This window comes from Passer domesticus, chromosome 1 (genome assembly GCF_036417665.1).
Source record: "Passer domesticus isolate bPasDom1 chromosome 1, bPasDom1.hap1, whole genome shotgun sequence".
In the NCBI taxonomy this organism is placed as follows: Eukaryota; Metazoa; Chordata; class Aves; order Passeriformes; family Passeridae; genus Passer; species Passer domesticus.
The window spans coordinates 135989342-136016129 of NC_087474.1; the positions used below are offsets into that span (position 1 = coordinate 135989342).

General features: G+C 42.1%; 1 protein-coding gene across 3 annotated transcripts; it reads left to right on the forward strand.

Annotated features, from left to right (window-relative positions):
• The first annotated feature begins 1274 nt into the window (after positions 1-1274).
• Positions 1275-21284, forward strand: RIPK2 (receptor interacting serine/threonine kinase 2). 3 transcript variants are annotated; one of them, XM_064391036.1, is made up of 12 exons: positions 1275-1731; positions 5351-5504; positions 6641-6796; positions 9066-9223; positions 12207-12256; positions 12597-12758; positions 14159-14244; positions 14443-14532; positions 15375-15480; positions 19400-19579; positions 20345-20434; positions 20683-21284. In XM_064391036.1, exons 1-12 carry the CDS (start codon positions 1541-1543, stop codon positions 21006-21008), a joined length of 1749 nt encoding a protein of 582 aa, XP_064247106.1. In that variant the 5' UTR covers positions 1275-1540; the 3' UTR covers positions 21009-21284. The 3 variants fall into 3 exon arrangements, with proteins under 3 accessions (XP_064247106.1, XP_064247114.1, XP_064247123.1); XM_064391053.1 differs by lacking the exon at positions 1275-1731 and adding an exon at positions 1745-1882; XM_064391044.1 differs by lacking the exon at positions 20345-20434 and having other exon boundaries at positions 1283-1731.
• Positions 21285-26788: the final 5504 nt, after the last annotated feature.

The following is a 26788-nucleotide window of genomic DNA, read 5'->3' on the forward strand; positions in this document are numbered from 1 at the left end:
CACAGTGGTTTTATAATGCAAGCTCATGGTAATTGTCCTTTGCATATCATTTTCTTTTGGAAACAAAATCTTCCTTATACACCAAATTTAAAATTGTATGACTAATGGTACTATCAACATGGTTAATACAGAGAGGGATATGCATAAACAGATACCCAAAACTTGCATATTGCAAACATTGCCTCAAGATTACAGTTTTGGGAAACCACCTAGTGTCTAAAGGATACAGACTAAATGAAAACTGAAAGTAGAGTAAGTAGCTAAAAAATGAAAGTAGAGTAAGTCACTAGTTGCTTTATATGGTTGCTCATATGTTCATAATGCTGAAGCATTTGGAGGATATAAATCATCAAAGATACAAGAAAATTGGAAAAGTCATAAAGCTAAAGTGCTAGCACCTAGATAGAGCTGAAAAGTTGTTGCCATGTCTTAAAATGAATGCTGTGAAATATTGAACATATTGTAGCTTGAAAACTTAGGTCTTTTGCTCATTCCATTCTCATTGTCTATATCCATAAGTGGGAGAAAAGAGAGGTGAAAAGCCTCAGGCACCTAGCTCGTGATCCACACACATGAGTGGCTCTATTTATCTTTATTTCATCCTGTGGAAGTGTCACTCCTTGTGGAAAGCTACAAATCGCTACCTTTAAGTTAAATTGCTTTGTTAGTCTGTGAGAACTTGGCTTGGTGAACAGGCTTTAGAAAAGATTCCTGTGCAACCTTCACATAAAGCTCTCATAAATACATCCGTGTATCAGCATAGGCAGCTCGCTATGAGCACGGGCAAGGGTGAACTTGCACTTACTGGAAATTTCGAAATCGTCTTTTTGAAATGCCGCTACCCTGAAAAATCTTCCTATGACAGGCACGGGGGAGATAAGCGACTGCATGAGACAAAGCTTTTCTCACCTTGCTTGAGCAATCAGTACACACCGGATGGGGCTCTGAGCAACCTGGTCTAGTGGAGCTGTGTCCTGTCCTGGCAGAGGAGTTGGGACTACATGATCTTTAAGGCGCCTTCCAACCCACATCATTCTATGAGTCTATGCAGTGAACCATTCACTGCGGCGATCTGCGCTCGGCTCTGGCATCCTGCATCATTTTTCGAGCGCAGAACTCGCCCGGGACGGAGGGCGATGGATCCTCCTGTGCAGCGCAGGGGACGCTCCTTCGGGCGGGATGGGGGGACGCTCCTTCGGGCGGGATGGGGGAATGCTCCATCCAGGGCCGAGGGACGCGGCCCGCCACAGCGCTCCCGCGGCCGCCCAAGGGCGAGGCCGCGGCCCCGGCACGGCTCTCGGGGCACGCCGGCACCGCGCTCCCCCGGCTGCTCCTCCCATCGCGGCTGCTCCGCCTTCCCCGACCCGCGAACCGTGGGACGCTTTTTCCGTGAGGAAGTGGCTCGTCGGTGGGGTGGAAGGAGGAGAGAAGCGCTGGCCAACTGGAGAGCAGGCGAGGCAGGGAGCTGCCGGCGGGGAGCGAGGAAGTGGGGCCAGAGGAGCGGAGCTCCGGGCCCCGCTGAGCCCCGCGGAGTGCCAGCATGAGCGGCGGGGATGGCAGCGGGGGCCGGGCGGGCGCCCTCAGCTACGGCCTCCCCTCCATCCCCTCCAGCAAACTCCCGGACTTGCGTTTTATCAGCCGGGGCGCTTACGGGACCGTGTCCGCCGCCCGCCACGCCGACTGGAGGGTCCCGGTGGCCCTGAAATGCCTGCAGGGGCCGCTGCTAGACAGGTAACGGGGTGGGCAGGGGGCCGGCGGCGCGGGGCATCCCGGGGCAAGGGCCGGGCCGAGCCCGCCCTTCCCTGAACCAGCCCCCAGAAAGGGTGGAGGTGCCGGTCGAAGATGGGTTTCGGAGGTCTGTGGATCCCATCCTGGTGTTTCGGTAGGCAGCCTTGCCTTAATTCCGCGGGGAAAGGGGATCCCACCAGGGTGATTCAGCTTGGCCCAGGAGAAAGCACGGACCGGCCCCGGAGCTTCCTCTCTTTCTGTTATTGTGAAGGAGTGGTTTCGATCTTGGTCTCTGAGACACTAAGTTCTTTCTTTTGGAGTTTTTTTTCTTCGACACTGCACCTTGAGCCCTCCTCATGGTGGGATTGATAGAGTTTGGCTTCTTGCTGGATCTGTTGGTTGCTAACCATTTTGCTGCGGTATCTGATCGATATTAAAGTACAATGATTACTGTAGATTTGGAGTTTACATAGAGAGAGGAATATCGGGAGTGTACTGTTCTATCCACTAGAGATTGCTTCCACTAGAAGCTTCTCTGAGACCACGCAAAATTGTTATTCTTCCCCAGATCTCACAGTACTGAGAGAAACTGATTTAAAATAATAGGCTTGTAGACCTCCTCCCCCCCCCCCCCCCATAAAACTGGTATTTTCAGCGTAACAATTGGGTTCCCCATTTTCCAGGTACCCAAGTGCCAGCATATTTATTACAGCAGCTGTCACTCCATGTAAGGGCACAGCAAGTTGTACTTTTTCATTCATCGCTGTCTTGTTCAATCCCCATAGTTACAATTTGTTAACATATCAATGCAAACTTGCCTCTTCTTAGGTTGTCTGCAGCCTACCTGACTGTAAACGTGCCTCTGAATCTTATCTTGCTGTCTTCAAGCTTTTGCCTCAGGTTTCCTAGATCTAGTATTAGACCTTTAGATAGGATAGCTTCACTCAGAAAGGCTTCTAGTCTTGTGACTCAATATACTTGAATATAAGACAAGTTGTTTTAGCTCTTTCACCTCTTATTGCCTAGGTCTGTGTATACCCAGGCTTTATCTCTGAAATCTTGCCAGAAATGGAATCTCAGTTATGTTGTGTTTTCTGATAAGTTGGGAGAGAGAGAGGACTGATGGGTGTTGTGGGGGATTTTTTGTTTTGGGATTTTTTTTATTGTCTGCTTAGATCCCAGCTAGTTGGAAATACAGCATTTATCCTCAGAGCACAGCTAGGAGAAACCACCAAGTCCATTTTTAGCCTTGCAAGAATTTGGATTAGTGGGACATCTAACCTGTGAAATTACGATTAGAGGGCAAGTGAGGCAATCAAAATAATTCAGTCACCTACCATGATGCCTTAGGTTTTAGCTTTTATATTTTTCAGATTCTGTACTGCTTTAGTATTTAGTTCTGAGCTTCATAGTAAGGGATGATAAGCTCTCTTCACAGAGAAGCTAAACAAAGCAATTCCTTTCCTAGCTTGGAACCAAGGACAACCACCCAAATTTCAGGCACAAGAGCATAAACAATGTGGACTGAAGAGAGAAAAAGAAGGTTCAGACTTCATAACCTAAAGCTATAATTGAACAATTAACTCCAGTATGCTAACAGACCAGAACTTATAAAAATGTGAGACTTTGTGCCCGGTCATCCATTTTGTGACCATGTTGGGTTCATCTTGGGTGTAGCCTTGGCTGGGCTCTTGTACTGCCCAAGGTGTATCTATTGAGGCTTCCTAATAAATACCTACTTTATTCTTTAGCTCTGTCTAGCCTCTGTTCTAGGTCAGCCTTGATAAGGCATCACCATATATTACACAAAGCCCAGAAATGCTGTCAGAAGACTCAAAGCTACTAAAAAATCCATTATACCCAAGTATCAGCAGCAAGACTTGGTTGTACAGTAAGCAATATAAAATGCCAACCTGTAAGTGTTGTCAGGAAAAGGGATGAGTTCATGATACCATCAATTCCCCAAGTGGGAAGTATGTGCTGTGCATCCCAGAATATGGTATGTGACCAGGCAAAGAGCAAAGCCAGTTGGAAGCTGTTGTGGGAATGTGCTCATTTAGGCATTACTCAGTGCCCCTCTGGCATGGAGCAGACAAAGGTGAAGTGACTGACAGGCACAGGAATAGACTGCAGTATGTCGCAATTCGTTTCCCAGCCACAGCTGAATCCCATGCTAATGTGCCTTACTGTCTGGGAAAACCCCAAACTTTCTCAAACCTAGTCATTTCTGGAGAGAGGGAGGAAGGTGTACAGTTTTTTGTCTCTTCCATCCCGTGCTTGTCTCAAAGGCTGCCTTTTTACTGCTGTAATTTCCTAGAGTTTCTTATAAGTCTTTATCCATCGCATAGATAAAAGGACCTTAATTTCATATTCAAATTCCAAAATTACCTGCTGCTAAGAGCTGCAGGCTTTAGTTCACAAGGCTTCCTCTTTTCCCCGTATGTCCTGACAGCCTTTTTTTGTGAGTGCTTAACCCACCCTGATGGATCCAGACTGCCCTGAGTGCTTTGGGGGGTGCCCTGTGCACATATCACAGTGCTGTGCTGAACGAATCGTGGTGGGCATAGCCCTGGCCCCAGCACAGCCCTGCTGCTTCTGAGCCAGACTGGCTCACTACCAAAGGATCAATGTGCTGTAAATGTCCTGGATTTGAATAGCCTAGTCATGTACTTGTATCTCTGCCAGTCTACACCAAGGTCTAAGTGCTTTTTTCAAAACTGAATTATGCTTCATGGTCTTAACTATCCTCATTGACAACAAACCCATTTTTTTCAAGACTATTTGAGATATAAGGCATACCAAATGGTTTCTGTTTTCAGGGATGGAATCATACTCAATCTTAAATAAAACTTGACCCTCTAAAATCCACATGCTGCAAGGCCTGAATTTGTAAAGAAGCATCAAATTCACATTTATGAGGAGGTTTGAGGTACCAGAGTGGATCCACACAGTTAAATTCAGGCATGCAAAGGCACCCATCATGAGGCTCGTCTGTTCCTGTGCATCTAGGGGATGTTTTTTCCAGAGAGCAATTCAAAGCAGGAGCTGCTTGAGGGAACAATTTATGTGAAAACAAAACATAGTTAATTGTTCTTTTTCCTTCAGAAAGGAGCTTACTTTCCTTCAGAAGTCAAAAGTGCATTCCTTTAGCCCCTATTATATTAGTGTACATTAGAGCTGACTAGATTTAAATGGTTGGAGAATCACGTGTATTAAAATCTCCACTCTCTAGGAGATAAATATTGGCCTTGAGTGAAAAGCTGGGGTTTGAAGGTGTTCAGTAAAGTGGGAGAAATGCAGATGGTTGTTACCATTATGGTTACAAGGAATGGTGGAAGCTGGAAGCTCTGACTCTATCCTTATTTATTGGAAACATGGATGAAATGTGTGATGAAAATACATTTGTGTGGTACAACAAAACCAGGGAAGCTCTCTTGTCTGCATTTGCAGATTCTGATTTGTCTTACACTGTCTTGTTCTCAAAACAGCATGATAGAAATCAAGTGGTGAAAATGTGGTGCATATAGGGAATTCAGAGAAGATAGTGACCCCAGCATTTGCTTGGAGTTTCATAGTACTGGTATGGTAATGTATTTTTATTTGTTTACTTGTTTTCTTTAAGCGATAGAAACCACCTTCTAAAAGAAGCAGAGATATTACACAAAGCCAGGTTTAGTTACATACTGCCAATTTTGGGAATCTGCAATGAGCCTGAATTTCTGGGGATAGTAACAGAATACATGACCAATGGGTCATTAAACCAGCTACTGCATGGGGTAAGTGTACTTACGGTCTTTAAATATGATACCTGGCTGCTTCAAGTAGATTGCAATTTTCATACTTAATTAGTATAGTGAAGTATTTTATTTATAATATTTCATGCTAGAAGACAGTCAGTATCCCTAGTACCTTCGGTGCTCAGATAGACCTTCTGTATCTCAAAAACACAACTAAACTCAGCTGACTTAAGTTTTGTTAAACTTTTTCCTTTAATATTGTGACCTATAACAAATTTTTATGTTGAATTATTACATACAGTCACTTTTAAAATCTCAGTTGTCTTCTAATTAGATTCTGAAATACTTATGCTTGCTTCGGTCTGGGTTTCTGAATTACTGCCAATACAAATATTGGGGTTTTTTCATGAGTTTGAAAAATTTCTTAAAAAATGAATATTTTGACTTTTGTTTATAGAAGCTAAATATTGCTAATATAAACAGGTGTGATTATTTCTTCCAGATCTTATTCTCTGAGTAACTTTTTCTGTGCTGAACTCTCAGTTGCTCCCATTAGTTTGGCCTGAACAGTGTTGCTACTGCAGTTGTCTCAATAGCACTCAAGTCTCTTCTCTGCCTTTAATCAGTACACATCTCATGCCTTATAGAGCTCAGCTGTGTTTTTCATAAAGACATTAGTGTCAATATAACTTTTAAGACTTCAGTTGAGTTTTACTGCATTTTTCTTGCTGTATTATTATTTATAAAGGTAGTATTTTGTGCATAGTGTCAATACAGTTGGTTTTTTTTGTTCCCCAGTGTCAGTTTCAGATATGATTTTTGCCATTCTTTGTGTAGGACTCATAAATTGTGTGTTACAAGTTTCATGCAGAAGTTCATCTGTTATTCATATTTCCATGTGAATGAGTAGTGTAGTAAATGTTCAATGTCATGTATAGCAGTCATGAACTACTATGTGAATGCTAGGGAATGGAAACAGCACTGCATAATTATTTTTATAATGTTTCTTTTAACAGCTAATGAGTCTTAATGACCATTACAATTTTTTAAGGAGTTTGTGTGATGTATGTTTTAAAAGATTACTGTTTGCCAAAGTCACTTTCTTCTTTTTATAAAATAAGTCTTTGTGTGTGCTGTTAGGATGATACTCTGGTTTTGTGATTTTATCTTGGCAGAAAGATATATATCCCGACATTCCCTGGTGCCTGAGATTCCGCATTCTTTATGAAATTGCTCTGGGAGTAAACTATTTGCACAACATGAATCCTCCATTGCTGCACCATGACTTAAAAACCCAGAACATTTTGCTGGATGATGAGTTTCATGTCAAGGTAGGGTTATTTCATTCTTATTTCATCTTCAGCATCCAGAATGAGTGAAAATGTTTTCATTGTTGTAGAGGAGGAAGGGTGAGGTTGTGGCCGTACAGAGAGGATGTAATAGTATGGTGGATTTTTTCTTTTATCCTTGTAGACAGAACTTTAGAATTTCTCTTTTGGAAGCTCTGTTACACAGTTGTGGATTTTATCTGTCTGAAGAGACCAGGAAGATAGAAGTTAGGCTGTTTCTGCTATAGCAGTAGCTGGTACTCAGTAGTGGTGACACTCTTGTTTGTCAGCCTTCCAAGGCTTGCACCATCTGGCCCCTCCTGAGAAGAAAACAGAAAGTGTTCCTGCCTGAGATGCTCTGACAAGTCACTTCTGATAGGTAGTAGGTCAAATTCAACTGTTAATGCTCCGTTTGATACTTACCATGCAATATGGACAAATCTGTTCTATTGGTGTAGTAACAGAACATGTAAAGCAAAACTTTGAAATCTACTGTGTTGGAAGGTGGCTTTTGGGAAGCCCTTAGAAAAAGCAAACATACATGCAGAAGTATCAGTAGTTAAAAACTTTAATTCTGCCTGTTAAAGTATCACTGCCACGATGTGAAAAAGAGACTGAAAGTACTTCTGACAAAATGTTTAGGTGCTTCCATAATTGCAAGAGTTTGTTTTGTTGTTTCTTGTTATTTTAAAAAAGATCTGGTTTTATAAATGATAGAATATATTACTCAAGTAAATGGAACTAAGAGATATCTTGCATTAAATTTATACTTGAAAAGTGAATGTTTCAGTTGCTACTGTAAGTTGACTCTCCTTGTGAGTCCTTTGTGCAAAGATCCGCTGCTGGTTTCTTCTTTCCCCATTGCACAGAAATTTATCTTGGCAGCAATGTGCCTCACATGACTTTGTCTCTGCTCACACCCTCAGCAAGTCATACTTGCTCCCACTCAATTGTGCTGGTATTGCCATCTCTCGAGCTTCCTGATAAACCTGATCAGGGAGCTAGTCCAAGTCATTTTTTTATCCACTCTCATTTTAATCCCTAACAGCTTTGGTGTGGCCTGGTGCTCTGCCTGATCATATCTGAACAGTTTCTTTGCTGAGGCATTTGAAGGGAAGAGGTTAACTCTTGCATACCTACCCTGCCTCCTGTAAGGAGTGTCCTTAGGGTTTTAAGTGAAGCAAGATTCTGTAAACTAGTACAGTGACAGGAAATGCAAACAAGGCTTATCATGCATGCCAAACAGAAGGGATACTGCATATGTATAAAAGTAACATCATTTACAGGGTGCTTCTGGCTGTCCCTGATCTACTGAATGAGCAAGACTTAGACAAATTACAATGAGGAAGGCTGGATGAGAGTGAGTTGTAGAGAAGAAAGGTTACTTTTCATTGTGGATGTTGGTGTATGCTCTTCTTTCTGTTATCTTAATTGGCGCAGTGCTTACACAGGCATCTTTGTTGAAAATGTTTTTGCTGTTGTGCAAATGCTGGACAAGTGCAGAGCTGGTAGCTGGCTGCTTATTTCCCATGTATGCCAGACACTGCAGCTCAGCCAGCAGGTGCATTCTGCTAAATATCTCTCTCCTTGTTCATAACCTAATCTGACATCTGGTGCCCTGGCTCCTGAATGTCTGAGGAGGTAAAGGGAAGTCAGTTACTTCTTCATGTATGTACACTGTATCCTGTAGAAAGGAGCAAGGCCCCAGAGTGCACAGTAAAGAAAATATTCAGCAACTTTTTTGCAGCACAGAATTTCAGAATATCAAATTTATTAATTCAGGATTAATACATCATAGTTTTGGGAGTGAGGTGAAGTGCCCTAAAATTGTTCTGTGAGAGGAACTGCCTTGGGATATTGGCAAGCTGAGTTATATACAACTACTACGACTTATACTAAACTTGTGCTTTCTTCACAGCCAGGGAGCTACAAGTAATCAATGATTTTTTGTTTGCTTTTTTTAGCACAAGAAAGTGATTTTCTTCATATGACATAGCTATCTACAGCAGATTCCTCATCCATAGTGTTCATGAGTCCTTCCTTAAAAGAACAGGATAGGGCAGCTCTATAGGTACAGCATGAGTCACGACCTGGGAATGCATTATGGACTGGAGTTGATGTTTCCTGTTGCTAGGATAACCACATGCTTCTTGTGTGTCAGGTTAAGAGCTTTGGGTGACCCCTTTTGCTGGGTGTATTTCAGGAATTTCTAACAAGTGTCAGCAGATAAAACCAGTTTTTCTTCTCAGAACAACTGATCTGACCTTTCCAGATTGCAGATTTTGGCATGTCCAAATGGCGTGTCATATCCATGTCCCAGTCCCGAAGCGAATCCTCCTTGCCAGAAGGAGGGACAATTATCTACATGCCACCTGAGGATTACAACCCCAGTCAGAAAACCCGGGCAAGTGTCAAACATGATATCTACAGGTAACTCCTATTGTTCTCTAGTGGGGCTTGAAATCTGAGCTCAGATATGATTTACTGAACTTAGATTTTAGCATATTCTCAGCAATTTTATTATTTTCAATGATAATATCATAGCTATATAGGCTAAATGAATTGGGAAATAAAGAATTGAGTGATAGCTGTTTTTAATGACTTCTGTGCTGTGACAAGTGTAATGCTTCAAAATTAAGCTGAGACTCAGGAATAGGTGGGGGCTGTTTTCTGTAAATGAGTGTGCACATACAGACAATGCAGGGAAAGAAGAAAGCCATTCACACCATCATGTCAATGCACATACTGCACAAATAACAATAAGTTGTGTAATTAAATAACATAATTTTTGGAATGTACTTGGGGAAAATAAGAAATTGTATTTTTGGAAAGGAGGTGGATAAAAACAGGATAGTGGGGTTGGAGAAAGTAGTTACAGTAATCTCGTTAAGGAATATTTTACTTTATGAAAGTTGTGGTAGTTTTGTGTTGTCCTGATTACAAGTAATAGAATAGTGAATAGAGTGGTGGTGATCCATATAACAAAAGGAAATCTCTCTGAGGATATTGGAGTTACAGTTGGCTGGTCTAAAATGGTTTGGAGAGCTCAGAGATTGAAGAATTTTGGGAGGAATTATGTGTAAAGGAAGATTGAGGAGGCATGAACTGGCCAATCACTGTGACAAAGTCACATTGTCACATCATTCTGGTGCCACCTTTACCTTCACTGATCTCTGACATGGTTATATCTTGGTGAGAGATTACTCAGTCTCAGAAGGTCCTACTGGCTTCCAGGGAAGCACTATTTCCTTTAATTATCCCTTACCCTTAAGAAGTAGGTGAAGTTCCTTGACATTCCTGTCCAAAGACTACAGATGACAAGACACCTGCTTTCTTTACCTTTTGATGAGAAGATATGGATGAGGAAAACATTGAAAAGAAAAAATGGTGTATTGAGGGGAAAGAAAGGGTGACTGGCAGCTTAATGAATGGGTGAAGAGGAAGAAGACAAATGTTTCTTAGAAAATAATATTTTCAGAGGAATAACAACCAAATAGGAGAAAGTATGAGAACACATCAGAAGGGTATAAAAACCAGATAAATTAGGAAGGAAAGAGATTACGTAAGAAGAAGAGAGACTGAGACAACATTGGAAAGAGAGATGTTCAAGGTGGGAAGATATGAAGGTGCAGAGGCAGTGAAGGACCACCAGAAAGGCCACACAGGAGGTTCCATGCTTATGATCAGAAGGAGGTGCTACAAAGCAGAAATAAGAAAGGAAAACAGGAATAGTGTAAAGGGGAATGCTGCAGTGTTGTAGAACTGAGAAAATAATCTTTAACTGTAGAGAGATTCCAAACTGAATGAAAGATATTATTAAATAGGAGGATATTTTCTGGATGTCAAATTAATTGATCACAGCTGAGTGTTGCTGAGATAGTGAAGCTAATTTGTGAGGAGGGATCTTTCTTAAAGAAACAAATTGTTTAAACAACACTCAAGCAGCTTAAGTTCTGCAAAAGGGATTATTTGCTATACCAATTGCATGGATTTGCAGGAATACATCAAAAGCAGACTTTTCTAACAGGGAGGACTTCTTTTTTTAAAAGCTACATGAATAAACTTTATCACTGAAGAATGTTAAAGTGTAAACAGAGTAAATAGTTAGGAAAAATCAGTTTATATGGTTTGATTTTAGGCATCAGTTATTTGGTTTTACTTCATTTTTTTAATTCTTACTTGGTAGCTGTCAGATGGTACAGTGTTTTAAGGCACTTAAATGTATACACCTGTATGCAAAATTTGGTACTTCTTAGTGATGTAGGAAGGAGGCTCAGTACGTTCATACCAAGGGTGGGGAGCAAGCCTTAACAGCAGTTGATCATGGTGATTATTTTCTGGAATGACACTGCCGCAATGCTTATAAAGACTTGGAGTGAAAATATGGAAATACACACTTGTCAGCACCTTGTGTGTATTCTGAAGTTATGGAAGCACTGAAAGTTTAGCCTGGTTTGTCCTTTCTAAATGCAGAACCAGATACTTGAATACAGTGCTGTGATTAATGTTAGGATCTTTTCATGGAATAGAGCTTCATTCAGATATGGTAGAGTATGTAAGGAAATGTTGCAGAGAAGTACTGAGAGTTCAATGCTGCTTTTAAATGAAATCAGCTAACCTTATTTAAATTACAAAGTTGTTTAAAGTTATCTTTTTCTAATATATCCTGATGGTTGAAGAGAGTGACTAGTTTACTAAAGATGGGCAAATTTGTACTCACTGAACCACTTGCCACTCATGTGGTGTGAATGGAAAAGATCACTGAGGAAGCACATGTGTGTTCAATCCATGGCATTAGTTCAGAGTAATCTTCCCAAGAGTCTGTTCTGGAAAGTGAATGGTGTGTAAGTGACATCTCTCCCTATGGAGAAGATTGCAGATGTTGAAAGCGTGTATGGGGAGGGAGGAAGCTGGAGTGGGCATCCCAAGTGCAAGTTTGTACCTTACCTGTCTCTGTGACACTGTGTTGGGATAGAGCTGTGAATCGAAGCCATCCTCCCTGCTAATACCCAGCTTCCCTTGGGAATGTCAGTCCATGCTGGGAAGATGCCAGAATATTGCAGTTAGGACAGAGCAGTTGGCTCTCTGGGGCTCACTTTGTGTGCTGACATTTAAACTCCAAGTATGTAATTCACAACGTACCAGCAGAGCCAAGTTGATACAGATTTGGAATAGGAGTTTATATGCCATGGATCTTGTCTGTACTTAATAGTATTAATTAGTTCAAGATGAGGTCAACTGCTAGTTTTCATATATTCATGTCAACATTTTAGTTAGCTGTAGTCAGTCCCATGTGTCCTTGCAGGACCATTTTAGCAAAATGTTTTAAATAAAATGTAAAACTGAGCATATCGTGTTGTTAAGTGTTAGTAGTTTAAAATAACATCTTCTTTACTTTTTATGCTGTAAACAGTTATGCAGTTATCATATGGGAAGTGATGTCAAGGAAACAGCCATTTGAAGGTAAGGCTGTGTCTTCCTTTAATTTATTTTTTCTGTCTTACATAGAGGTTAAACATGAAACCTGGGAACTTGATTTTAAGGGTTACTTTATAATAATTCAACTTGTAATCTTGTTGAAGTACACTTTGAAATAGCTTTCAAATTAGACTATTTTTTAGTATATTTTTTTTAATTATAGTGTTGTTTCATAAATTAAGAATACCTTTTTGTTAATCAAGAAATGTAACCTTATTTTGATGAGCTATAAATTCTATGTATGCAAATGGAATTGTTCCTCCTATACAGTAAACTCTTCATATTGCATATATTTCTAATGACTTCACAATGTCTGTTTTGACAGAAGTTATAAACCCCTTGCAGATAATGTACAGCGTGTCACAAGGACAGAGACTAGACTTGAGTGAAGGAAGTCTATCAATGGACATTCCTCATCGAGGGCTTGTCATAAGACTGATGGAAAGTGGATGGGCACAAAACCCAGATGAAAGACCATCATTCTTAAGTGAGTTTACCTTGCCACATTTCTGTTGAACATGGTACTTGCAGAGCAAGGCCATAGTCTTGAAAGGGAAGTGTTAAAGATGTCAGGAGATCTTTGTGCTTCGTCTTGCTGCTTATCATAAAGTGCTTGGCTGCTTCCTTCATGGCTGTAAACAAACTTTTATGAATGGAATTATGTGTGTGCCATAAAACCAGGTTGGTTGCTGGAGTCTTGTGCATTTACCGTCTCTCAATTTACCTGTAAAAAAGCAGCATGTTTTGTTTAACTACTTATGTTTGGAGGTTTTTTTTATTGTTGAAGATGATTTGGTTTTTTAAGAGGGGGTGGGAAAACTGAAGTATAAAACGAGTACTGTGGGATTTATGAGCACCCAACCAACACAAATGAGCCATTGCACATCAGATAAGTTGTAGTGACTTCAGCTTGTATTTGCATCTCAGTGTTAATCTTTCCCTCACACTTTAATTGTTGCATCACCTTTATCAAGCAAGAACTAGATTTTCTTTTCCAAGCAAGAAAATATATCTAAATACAATATTTTCTATAATCCGAAAAAATAAACACTTTGTGGCATTTCTGTAGTCATTCTTGTTTTCCTATGCCAATTAACAAAAAAAAATGTAATTTAAGTGTGTGGTCACACTGAAGGGAAAATTATCTGGCATATGTACTGTAGTATGAGCTATCTTGGATTCTCTTTTTAGTGCCATGTGTGTAATAAGATGGTCTTTGAAAAAAAAAAAACAAACACATGCATTGCTTTTGCCACCATTTTACTATCATAAAAAGAAAGAAGAAGTTGCAAAACTATTGCAAAATTAGGGGAAGTGCGGCTCACTGATGTGGAACTTAAGCAAGTACCATAGCATAGGGACACAGACACACTGAGGGCAGTGTCATTTGGTTTCACTGGATGTGATAGGTCAGTGCTTTGACTATCCCATCTTCTTTGGCCTTGTCTCATGCCTTGGGCACGTGTTCTGGATATTGCTGTGGGGGGGGTGTGCTTGTTTATTTTTCTGGTATAAATTTTTAACACCTCTTCTGGAGTGAGAAGACAGCAGCCCACTCTGAGGTCTTATGGTGTTTGGGTCCTATTCAGCTAATCATGCTTGATGGGGCTACATTAAAACACAGCAAACTCACCAATCTCTCCATTCCATGAGTATGAGACTTGCATTATCCTGGTCCAGCATTATCCTGGATCTCTTCTGGTACACATTTCTTTTGGTGGTGTGAACTGTTCTAAGAGAAGCAAGCAGCTTCTGTTTTAGCAGCATAAGTGATTTGATACATGTCAATAAAAAAATTATTTTTGTAAATGTAAGAAAGACACTTTAATACAGTGACAACTTGATTTCCACTTCAAACCATTCACCAAGTACTCTTCCTTTGTTCAGAATGTTTAATAGACCTGGAGCCAGTTCTGAGAACATTTGATGAAATAGCTATGCTGGAAGCAGTACTTCTCTTAAAGAGATCAAAGGTAAGTGGCTTTTGTCACAGTCATGAGCTGGTCAAGTAAGTTGGTAACTTTCACTTGCTAAAAGAAGTGTAATCTCCTTAGTCATTTCTCCTCAGTTTCCTTTGTCTAATCTTCTATCTGGTTGAAACATGCATTTGTGTGGGGTAGTCATCTTGTCTTATAGCAGAAATTTAATACAGGTAAATATTTCTCTTCCAGTCACTGTATGAATCACAAAGTATTTACAAGAGTGGAAAGAAAGCAAATGTGGAGCAGATACCTCTAAATATACCTCTGAATCCCGAAAAGGTAAATACTTTATATGTTGCATTTGGTATGTCAACATCCTCAGAGATTAAAGGAAGTTTAACTTGGTAAGGGGAGCTGTTCTGCACTTTACTTCTTGTGCAGTCAGGAAAGGCATAAAATGCATTACTTGAGCCAGGGTGTAACAAATGAAAAGCCATATATGTGAAGATAGAAGAGGGTGAGTATGCAGAAATTAGAAGAGCATCTAAATATGGGAAAGCTCTAAATATGGCATGAAGCTGTCCAGGGGAGATTTAGGTTGGATATCAGGAAAAGGTTCTTCACCCAGAGGGTGGTCAGGCACTGGAACTGGCTCCCCAGGGAATTGGTTACAGCACCAAGCCCGGCAGAGTTCAAGTGTTTGCACAATGCTCTTGGGCAAATGATTCTTGGGGTGGTCCTGTGTAGGGACAGCAGATGGACTTGGTGATCCCTGTGGGTCTCTTTCCACTCCACATATTCTGTGAGTCTGTGATGCCCTCAAGGAGGAATGCAGCACACAATGCCTGCCAATAGTAAGAGATTGTCTACTGCTCCCTTACACCTCTATGGAGCTTGCCTGTATAGGGTAATACAGATTTGCATTTATATTTTGATTCTTAATGCTGCTGCTTTTAGTTATTACTAGTAGTTAAACTTGTATACAAAATTGCTGTCATCTTTGAAAATCCATAAGTATTGGGATTACATACTTTCTTCTGATTTACTGTATTTTAATTGTGCTGTCTATTGAGCATTTAGATAGCAGGGAAGACATGGTGATGGGAAGGTTCTTTGTAAAAACATTAGAACTTCATATTTTTTTAATGTGCCTGTTCAATATACACCTGGATTTCTTTCAGCCAACATACTATAGCTCCATAGAGTGTGATGCACTTAGCCTTCGGAGCATCCCTCCAGATACATCAAAATTCAAGTCTATTTCCCAGTGTAATATCCTCTCATCAGGTGAGATACTCTTGACTTTGTGTAAATTTAAGTTGCCATTGCAGCTATACATTCACACTGTGACATTGCATTTGTGTAGTAGAAAATTGGGTTTCTTTATGTCAGGAAAAAATGTCTTTTGTGAACCTCGTTCTCTGGGTAAAAAAACCTAGCCTTTTTAAGCTCTGATTTTCTGTTCCTATCACCTGAGGAGTCTTTGCAGCTCACAGGTTCAGTTTTCCTCTTCAGAGTTGTGAGTGCAGAGCTAACATTTTCTTGTCCCTCCAGACTCTTGTCAGTTTAGTTAACTGGATTTGTTTGCTTGGTTGGTTGGTTTTGGTTTTGTTTGTTTTTTGGTTTTTTTTTGTTTGAACCACTTCTGAATATAAAAAAGGCTACATATTTTAAGGCATCCTAGAAGCTGAGTAAACTCAAAGTTTCCAGTGCAAGTTTCTAGATAATTTTTAATTCAGTAAGTAAAAGTCTTTAATAGACTGCTTTCCAAAAGTATCTGCACAGACCTTTTGTAGATGTCCCCTTTTGTGAATAAAAGTTCCCTGAGAAAACTCAATTTTGAAGTTTTGCTGACATCAGAAGCCAGAAACATACAATGGAACCTAGGTGGAATAGCAACACATTGTGAAACTAAAACTGCATTTAAGCTTCTTCCCTTGACAGAATGTAAACATATGTCAAAAGAATAGAGTGTTCTCTGGCATTGCAGGGACCAGGAGTATGAAAGCAAACATGACTATTGACTTCACTGCTAAAAAAAATGACATCAAAAAGTATTCTGAGGGGCTGCAAAACCAGAGATACTCTGGTAGAAGAGCACAGGCAGTTCCTGTTTCAGCTCCTGTTTGAAGACATACACATTTTTGAACTTCTACTCAGTGTACTAGAAAGGTATAAATACAGGAGGAACTTGGGTAAATAAATTACTGGAGGCTTAAGGACTTCCAGTTACTGGGGGAAAATGGGAGAAAGCAAGTGCGGGGTACTTCGGCTGTACCTCAACTGAAGTATTTATCTATACAGCATAAAAACCTCAAACATGAAGAATAACTCATATTTACCTAGCTTAATAAGTGTGTTGTGATGAATTTTAGAACATGGAGTATTAGTCTGAGCATGAGCATGGACTCTAAAGTCTTATCACACAAGATAATGAGAAATATCAGCCTTTCTTGCTGCTGGTTTCTGTTGTGAATTGTTGTGTCTGCTTGTGGAGGGTATCAATGAAAATTTATTGGTACAGTTAATCTGATTGGTCAGCTGGTGGTTGTTTTATAGAGTCATTGCTCAGATTTTATTGTGTTTATGTATAGATACTGTAAAGCTTGTGAAAACAGTGCCTACAAAACTCTACTGCAGAAGATTTCGTTCTTACTTTGCCAGTAGCTGAATCAGGTTGTGTTGTAGTGGGAAGCAAGACTGACATTCATCTTGCTTTTCAGACTCACATGCAATTGTTTCAGGTGAAAATTTATTCCAGGTAACTGTTAGCAAGAGAGGAGTTTGGCATAGCACAAAAGCAGAAGTTAATGACTACAGAGTCTAGCTGAGTTAATGACTATAGATTCTTGTTTTTTCCATCAGTACAATCAGAATACTTTTTCAGAAAATTGCTTCTTCAGAGTTAAGACTTGTCTTCTAGCTTTAGCCTTTCTTTTCATCTTTACTTTTTATTTTCCCTTCCCTAGTGAGCTTTTCTTGGGTATTTCCTATAACAGCTCTTTTCCCTCTTCCCATTTCATTTCTGATACAGAGAGTAATCCTTTAATATACTTTGTTTTGCTAGATGAACAGCATGCACTCTTTTGAAATCCCATTGTAAAATAAACTTCTTTATTCTCATAGTATCCTAACTAGTCCTCCTGGTGCATGTTCTAACTTAAGTCAGTGAACTAAGGCAACACAGTATTATGAGAGATGACAAACTTTTTTTGTCTACAAAATCCCCCTTACTTACTGTACCTTAGAATTTTGTTTTTCTTTTCTCCAAAGTCCTTCATTACAGAATAATCTACTTAGAAGTTGTTTTTATTCCTCATCTCATTTCTTATCATTAGCCCCAGCTTGAAACAGAAAATCTAGATCTCATATTTTTCCTTCTTTTTATATTTCTGTTACTCCATTCTTCTAGGTCACCTAGGTTCTTTTTGAGTAACTTGAGTCAATCTGTTCTTTTCTGAATTAACATCTGAATAACTCTCAATAGCATTTTTTTGAGGGAACTGGGGTTGTTTAGCATGGAGAAAAGGAGGCTCAAAGAGGAAATATTTCTCCTTGGCTCTCTGCAACTACCTGAGAGGAGGTTATGGCCTGGTGGGAGCCTCTTAACTGACAAGGAATAGCAGCAAGCAGTAGGATAAGAGGAAATGGCCCTGAGTTGTGCCAGGGGAGGTTTAGATTGGATGTTAGAAAAAATTTCTTTATGGAAAGAGTTGTAAGGCATTGGAAAAGGCTGCCCAGGGAAGTGGTTGAGTCACCAGCCCTGGAGGTATTTAAAGGATGTGTAGATGTGGCATTCAGGACATGGGGCAGTGGTGGACTTCAGTGATCTCAAGGGTCTTTCCAACGGAAAGAATTGTTGATTTTATGATTGTATTTTCTTATGTTGTGCTCACTGGTCCAGGTATTCTCTCCTACTAATTTGTTGTATATTGTGTACTGGTATTCTCTCATACCAGTACAATCCCAGTAGTCTTGTCTTTATGTTATGAAATTAAATTTGTGTGCCTAAAAATGTGTAACAATCTATCCCAGCACAGCTGCTTGCAATACTTTCCTGCAATGATCTTTCACTCACAGTGGTTGTCTCCTATTCCCCTTTTTCATGCAGTAGATAATATCTGCTGCTTCACAGTACATAGCTCTGCCCAACTTTCTCCCTTGATCATGAAATAAAAAACTAGTTACTATGAGTTCTAGTCCACCATTTTAAAATACTGAGAATGGAGTTTCTTCCACATTTTCCTATTCCTGCTCTGTGTACTTACAGACATATTCTTCTACAGGTCAAGAAAGAGCTGGGAATACAACTTCAGATTTCCCCATTGGACAGGTAATCTCAAGTTGTCCATGGGGCTACCTCATTGTGTCTTTAGATGCCCATCTGAATTCTTGCATCTCTGGTTCTTAGTTACCATCTTAGTTATTGTGTCTTTATCAAGTGACACTGTGAAAGTCTAATCAAAGCTATTTGCAGAGTTAGGGACAGGTCCTGTATTTTTTTTGTCTCACCAGCTCTTTGTTATCTCTTTCTTGTGTTATTCCTACTGCTGCTTTCATATGTGTCACCATTTCTACTATAAAAAAAATTCTAAAGCTAGAAACTGTTAAACTTCCCCCCCGGTAGAAATCCTTTTTACTTTTTTTACAAAAGTTTACTTGAAGCTCTCCTGAAGTCATATCCTGTTTTGATGGACTACAAAAAGCTTCTGTTGGCTTCCCTCTGAATGTTAACATCTCCCACTGCTCTTCATGTCCTTTTCCCCCATCTGAATCTTTATATTTTCATCTTTGTTACACTGCCAAACTTCATTAAAATAAATTAGTCTGCTTTCCTGCTGACTTCTAGTTACTTCTCCAAATACTCAAAGGATTTATTTTCTTCTTCTAGTCCCTACAAAAAATTTTCCCTCAAACAGAGCTTTTTCGTTGAAGTTCACATCTACCAGATTTATGCTCCCAATATTTCTTTAAAATAAAGCAGGACCCCAAAACATAGTCAGGCCCTGGTAAAATATGAGGGACATAAACGTACTCAGAATTTGTGTACAAGAACTAATTTGTTGTATATCATGTAAAAGTAGTTGGTTTTTGACTTCTTTTGTGAAATTGCTCTAAATAGTCTCCAATGGGTGTATTTTATTTGTCTGCAGAAGTAATACAGCTTGTTCTTTTTCTTTTTTGTCTCCTTTTTTTTTTGTCTAAGATGGAAATTCTGGGTGTCTACACTCTCTTAGCAGCCAGAGCATGGATGAAAATCTGTCTGTAACTCAAAGTGCCAAACTCCTTGTGCATCCATACAGTGCTGGTCTCTCATCTGCCAGGAGTATTTCAGATGCCTCAAGTTTTGCATCCCGTGTGCTGCAGTCATCGGCAATTCCTTCAGGTACAGCAATTTGATTCCAAGACCCACAATAAATGTTCTAACATTGAATGTATGTCTGTATGAAATGGAAACTGGAACTGTTATTCACCTGCAAAATGAAAACAAAATATCTGCAAATTAAGAATGCAAAATTAATTCTGTCCTTGTAGACTTACATTACAAATTAAGAAAAACATGTAAAATGTGGCCAAGTGCAGGTATCTATAGCTACTACCTTTTTTGATCTCCTAATCAGATTCCTGCTGCCATGGGCCTTATCCCATTCCCTTTGCTCATAGTGTTTCTACTATTTCCTACTGCTGTAGGAGTGCTACAGTCCAGGAGAACAGGAGGAGAACTTAGCTCAAACTTGCTGCCTGTCACTTCTCACTTTTTAGGCTTCCTAGTCTTCCATTTAGTAATGGTGGGGCTGAGAGAAGCAGCAACTGTGTCAGCATCTCACCTGTAATGATCCTCTGTGTTAGCTGGGAGCCCACTACATTATATTCTTGTGCATCAAATAGCTGTTAAAAATTAACACAAAAGTTAACAAAAAGAAACTTTAATGATTAATTATTCAGATATATTTTTTGAGGAGCATCACAATAACATGCAACTTTATAAAAATCTATTACTTTAACCCTCTTCTGGAAATATGAGAATCAACACCCTTTCACTCTGTGAAACCTCACTTTGAGAAAAATACCAGGAAACTACAGGGATGTTTTCAGTAATCGTCAATAAAAATCCCCCTGGAAAGTGAATTTACCACCTGTTTCTTTTTAGTACCAGGTCGGGTTGAACACTGGAACAGGTTGCCCATGGAGGCTGCAGAAGTACCATCACTTGGAGATGCTCAAAATTCAGCTGGACAAGGTCCTGAGCAACCTGAGTTATCCTTGAAATTGGCCGAGCTTTGAGCAGGCCATTACATCAGATCACCTCCTTGAGGGTCCCTTCTAACCTAAATTATTCTGTGATTCAGATAGAATAAATACTCTAACCACTAAATTTGTCAAATTGGAACATTTTAATAGGTTTTTTTTCTGCTTGTTCTTTGTTCTGTGGCAATATTTGTTGACAGTTACAATCCCTTCCTTTTTTCTAATCCTTTCCAATCTCAGATTTTATATTGGAAACCATACAAAAGAATGTAGCTCATCAGTGGATCCAAAGTAAAAGAGAAGAAATTATTGATCAGATGACTGAAGCATGTTTGAATCAATCACTGGATGCTCTTCTATCAAGATTTTTACTCATGAAAGAAGATTATGAACTTATAAGCACCAAACCTACAAGGACATCAAAAGTACGACAATTGCTTGATACCTCAGACAGCCAAGGAGAGGAATTTGCCAGAATTATAGTGCAGAAGTTGAAAGATAACAAACAGCTAGGACTTCAGCCTTATCCAGATATTGTATCTAATTCTCAAAGACTGCATTTTTAAATTTGTTCTTCCTTTATTAAACCATGTGAATATTTCTTAAAACATGATTCTTGTTTCTATATAGTATTTTATTTATGTGCAGCTTTGTCTTTACTGTGCCTTTGTTGAGTATCAGAAACGACCCTGAGTTCTTCTAGCCTGCATTTGGTCAGTGACCAATTAAAAATTTGGAGTGCAGTCATAAAGCCAAACAATTGATGGTTGCTGACTCATTTTGTAAAAGTATTTTGTTTATACATGACAAAGAAAAGCATTAAAAGTTCATCATTTTACATATTTGCTGTTTATACACATCCTTTCCTTTCATTTCACAGGACTGAGACAGCTAATCTTAATCTTAACATGGCCTGTTTGTTTTTCCTGTTCCATCTGCTCTTTCTCACAGAGGAGGGAAAAAAAATCTAGGTGCTCTTTTCTCGGGCTATTCTGCTGTGTGTATAATAAACTTCCTTCCTTAAACCATGCTGGTGTGCACACAGGAGAGGAGTGGTAGGTGGAGGAAGATTGTATTTCATTTTTGCAGGATTTTTTATTGGTTTGGTTTGGTTTGTTTTTTTTTTCCCATTTCATTGCCAGAGCAAGCACCTCAGACCACACCATAAGAAGAATTTTAGTCCAAAAAGGAGCCCAAGGGGAAGGAGGACGTTGGGCTTGTCATCTTTGTTCTGCTCAGAAGTGATATAGGAGAAAGGCTGCAGCTATAGCATTTTACATTGTGTGGTTATAACCACTTCAGCTATTCTTAAAATCATAGTAGGATGAGATCCAGGAAGAGCTTCCATAAGGGCATCTGTTGTAGCGACCTGGTTCCAAGGAAACGCAGCACGACGGCCCAATGCTTTTGGCCGTTCGGGCTAAGGACATGCAGACATCAATGTGATAGACGGTCCAAAGGCCCTTTATTGGTTTTCTCCTCGGTATATATACCCTTGGTCCTTCTTACCTTCTGGGGTCTGACTTTTACCTTATATGGTTAGTAAGGAAGCTGGGCGGAGGCCGTGTTAGTGGGGGGTTACAACATTCTTGGCCTCTTGTCCTGCGGCTATCCTTATCTCTAGGTAGTCAGGGGAGAGAGGCCCTATCAGGTTTCCGTGACAGCCCGAAATCTTCTGATCGCCTGTCCCTATTCTCTCTGCCACATCTCCCCCCCCTTCTCCCACAAATGGATGAGGTAGTCGTCTACATGCTGATATGAGGTATCTAAGGTTGTTGCTTGACAAGGAAAGGGGATTTGGGGTTCCTGAGTTAGTTTTTCTGCCTGGCAAGTTCTTTCTCGGGTTCTTGCGTCCGGCAGCGTTCCCTGTTGAACTCTCTGTTGAATTCACAGCATCGGATGTCTGCCTAAGAGCAGGATGTTGGTCCGTTCCAAGCGGGTCCGGACGAATGAGACTAGCTTGTTCAGTAGGCACGGTCCGAACGTGACGGCTAGAAGCAGGATTGCTAACGGACCTATTAGGGAAGAAATTAGAGTGGTTAGCCATGGTGATTGATTGAACCAGGATTCGAACCAGCTTTGTTGGTCGTCTCTGTCTCTCTGTCTCTGAGTCAGTCTGTTTCGGAGTTCCGCCATGGAGTCTCTGACGACTCCTGTGTGGTCTGCGTAGAAACAGCATTCCTCCTTCAAGGCGGCACACAGGCCTCCTTGTTGCATGAGTAGGAGGTCCAGTCCCCGCCTGTTCTGCAAGACCACCTCTGAAAGAGAGGAAACTGATTTCTCTAGGAAGGATATGGATTTTTCTATTCTCTGCAGATCCTCGTCGACGGTCTTCTGCAACTGGGACAAACCTTGGTGATGGGTCGCCAAGGCCGTGATTCCCGTTGCTGTTCCTGCTGCTCCTAGGCCGAGCAACATTGCGATTGTTATGCCTGTTATTATTTCTCTCTTGTGGAGCCGGCTGGGTTCTCCGAGGAGTTGGTACACCTCCTCGTCTGAGTGATACAGGATCTTGGGAACGATCAAGACTTGGACACAGAAGTCCGTTGAGTCATTGAATTTGTCTAGGAACACACAGGGACTCACTCCGGATCTTTGGCAAACCCACATGCCCGATGCGGATGGGACTACCCACTTTTTCTTCCTGTTGGGTTTGACTACTTTGGTGCACACGTTGCCTTCCTGCCTAGCTAGGGCTGCATTTCCAAAGCATCTCCCCCTCCCCGTGACCTGACTCAGGGTGATTCCTTTGCGGGGAGTGTCCCATCTGCATTGGTGAGGGGCGTCTGCTGAGGAATATGTGAAAGCGGTATCTAAGGCTACTCCTTCATAAAAGGGTAGTTTGACATCGTAACATAGCCAACAGGAATTGGTTAGGTTAGGGTTGGATTCGTTTAGGGATAGGAAGGTAGCTTCTAACATGCGAAGGATTGGGTCTGAATCTGACTCTGCTAAGTGATTTGTCTGAATGGTTCTCGCTAGGCCTGTCTGGGTATTCGCGACTTTTGTAGGTAAGGCTTTGGGGTAGGTCGTGTTTCCCTTTCTGCGCGCTTTTGATCGCCTTGTTTGGTCCGACCGCTCGGGGTGCTGACGGTATGAGCTTGATAATCTGCACGTTAACCCACTTGTTTGTCCCGTGAAGGACTACTGTCCCCATTTTTCCGAAGGCCTAACTGGGGTCTCTGGGCTGCAAGACTGTCATGTTGTACCTAATGCATTTCCGGATTTTTGGGAGTTTGTGACTGTTTAGATAGGTGCTTTCGTGATGGAAGAGTGGTGTTTTGCAGCCTTTTGGCGCCCAAGTGAACTGTAAGAACCTGTCGGGTTCCTGTGGGTCCCACCCCGGCCCTGTCGGTCTGGTGTCTGTGACTATTGTTTGGCAACCGTAGTGTCCGCAATATCCCTACCCCAGGCGATTACAGTAACTTTTTCCGGGGTTTGAGGCTGGGCACCAATAGGATAGGTATGTGTTTTTGGCGTATGGGGAATGAGGGTCTGGCTTTGGTCGTCCCGGGAACAGGTCTGTAATGCGAAGTATGAAGGATGGGGCGTCTGGTGTAATGACGTGTCTGAGCACCTTGTCATTGGTGAGGTGCCATATGACCCACCGGAATGGCTGATGGGGATAGTACTGTGAGCTGGCTTGCCCCCTGGCAACTAGCCCCAGCAGCAACATTACCCAGAGATACCCTTGATGACTGGATCTCGCCCGTGCTGGTCCTCCGGGTGCTGTCTGGTGGCTCGGTGGTCTGTCTCTCTCCTCCGGAACGCGAGTGTGCACATCTCGCGGACGTCCCTTGATCATGTCCTGTAAACAGAGACTCGCCATTCTCATTAGCGTCACCCTGCTCCTTTTGGAGATCTGGTTTGATCGATTTAAGTGGACACCACCTGATTTCTCCGTCTTTTTTGACTGCTGCGTACCCCCGTCCCGTGAGCATTAACCTCCAACCCCATTCCCATTCGCCTAGCTCGTTCCTTATTATTACTCGTGGACCCTCCTCCTGCATTCGAGTGGTCCAATGTTTTTGGACGGGACTGTTTGTCTCGTCCCCCCTGGGAAATTGATTGAGCGCTAACAAAGCTGTTGCCAGTATGCGTGCCTGCTCTCCTGGGGGAATGGAGTTGGCAAAGCCGTCTGCTTTTGCCAACACCTCTATTCTGGTTTTTAGGGTCTGATTTGCCCGCTCTACTATTGCTTGCCCGGTACTGTTGTAAGGGATACCTTGTACCAGGGTGATACCCCATTTTTTGGCAAATTCTTGCGCCTGCTTGGAAGTGAAATTCGACCCGTTATCTGTTTTGATTTGTTTGGGGACACCGAGCCATGCCATGGCTGTCAGCCAGTGCTGAATCGTGGCCTTTGAGTCCGTTTTGAGGTGCTGCGTGGCTACTATCGTTCCGCTGAAGGTGTCTACTGTCACTGCTAGCCACGCTCTTGGCTTCATCAGTTGGCACACGGTGAAGTCTGATTGCCAGATTTCTGAGGGCTTGAGGCCTCTAGGATTGATCCCGCTGGTCCACAGTGGTGACTTCTGGCAATGAGGACAGGTCGCCACTACGTGTTTCACGTCCGCTGTCAAGATTCCGCATCTCTTTGCCAGTGTTTTTGCCCCGATGTGAAGCGAGTCATGCAGCTGACGCGCTTCCTGCAACGTCCAAACTCCTTTCGCTGCGGCGTCCGCTTTGTCGTTGCCGATCTGGAAGTAACCTTTGACTGGGTTGTGGCTGTTGATGTGTATGACGGATATGGTGCCCTGTCGTGAGGAGAGCGCTTCTTCCAGCATTTGGGCTGCTGCTGATGTTGACACCCCCGGTTCTGCCATGGCTAGGCAGAGTCTTGCCACGAATATGGAGTCTGTCACGATATTGAGGTGTTCCTCTCGGAAGAGTCCGCACGCCAAGGCTACTGCTGCTGCCTCCAGTTGCTGCACTGACAGTGTTGGGTCACACGCTTTGATGCAATGCCATTGCTCTCCTGCCTGCCACACTGCCGTTGCGGTCGAGATCGTGGAGGAAGCGTCCGTGAAGACTGTTGGTCCTGGCTGCGGTCTGTCTCTGACCTTCGGTGGCATGTCTATGTCGACGATGGTCAGCAGCTGAGTCCAAGGTGGCTTGGCGGAGTAGGAGATTTCTCCTCCGAAGCCGGTGAGTGCAAGGGCTAGGTGCTCCGATATTGTTGTCGATTCCGTTGCCGGTTGCTTGCGAAGCGGAAGGTGGATCCTTGTTGGCTCTGTTCCTAGGTGTTTCAGGGCGAGTTTTCTGCCTTTTATGATGAGGATCGCGATGCATTCCGTTCCTGGGGAGAACGCTCGAGCTGTTCTTCCGAGGACCACCCATTGGATTGGTCGGGACTTCTCGGTAGGTCCTTGGGCCAATGCTCCCACTCCTCCTTTCGGCGTGAAGTGGACATATAAGTCCAGGGGCATAGCTGGGTTCCACCTGGCAAGCGTGCCAGTGGACATCTGGTGTTCGATGAAGTCGAGGGAGCTCTTTGCTTGCGGTGTCAGCTCCTTTGGTTCCCAGGGCTGCTTCCCTTTCAGGAGGTCGTATAAAGGGTCCATGACCTCCAGAGGAACCAGGATGATGTTGCGAAGCCACTGCAGTGATCCTACCAGGCGCTGGACGTCGTGTAGTGTCTTGACGTCTCGGTTCACTCTCACTCTTGGAGGGGTCACGTAGGAGCTTGTGATCCCTACTCCCAGGAATGTCACGCAGGGTCCTTTCTTGATCTTTGCGGTCGCGATCTCGAAACCGTTGGCTCGCAGGGTTTCTGTAACTGTGGACACCAGGTGATCCACCTGGCTCGTTGATGGAGCTGCGATTAGGATGTCGTCCATGTATTGAATGATGGTTGCGGTGGGATAGGAGTGTCGAACTGGCGTCAGCGCTTTGTCCACGGAGATCTGGCATATAGTCGGACTGTCCACCAAACCTTGTGGTAGCACTCTCCACTGGAAGCGCAGATTTGGCCGCTTACCATTCGGAAACACAACGGAAAAGGCGAATCGTTCTTTGTCCTCAGGGTGCAAGGGTATGGAAAAGAAACAGTCTTTGATGTCCAGCACTGCGCATGGCTGTCCCTCGGGTATGGCTGAGTTTGCGGGTATCAGGGTTTGAACTGGACCTTTGGGTTGAATTGTCTTATTCACTTCTCTTAGGTCGTGGATGAGGCGATACCCTTCCCCTGACCTTTTGGGGATCACGAATACAGGGGTATTCCATGGGCTAGTGGTCGGTTCTATGTAACCCTTTTGTAACTCACGATCGACCAATTCTAATAAGGCTGCCACTCGAGGTTCAGATAGGGGCCACTGCTCGACCCATATGGGGTCTGATGATTTCC

Excerpts from the sequence above, each read along its gene's own strand:
- RIPK2 (XM_064391036.1), top strand. The coding sequence starts at position 1,541 with ATGAGCGGCGGGGATGGCAGCGGGGGCCGGGCGGGCGCCCTCAGCTAC. Across the intron at positions 1,732-5,350 it reads CAGGGGCCGCTGCTAGACAG|CGATAGAAACCACCTTCTAA; the intron begins GTAACGGGGTGG and ends GTTTTCTTTAAG. Across the intron at positions 9,224-12,206 it reads GTCAAACATGATATCTACAG|TTATGCAGTTATCATATGGG; the intron begins GTAACTCCTATT and ends TGCTGTAAACAG.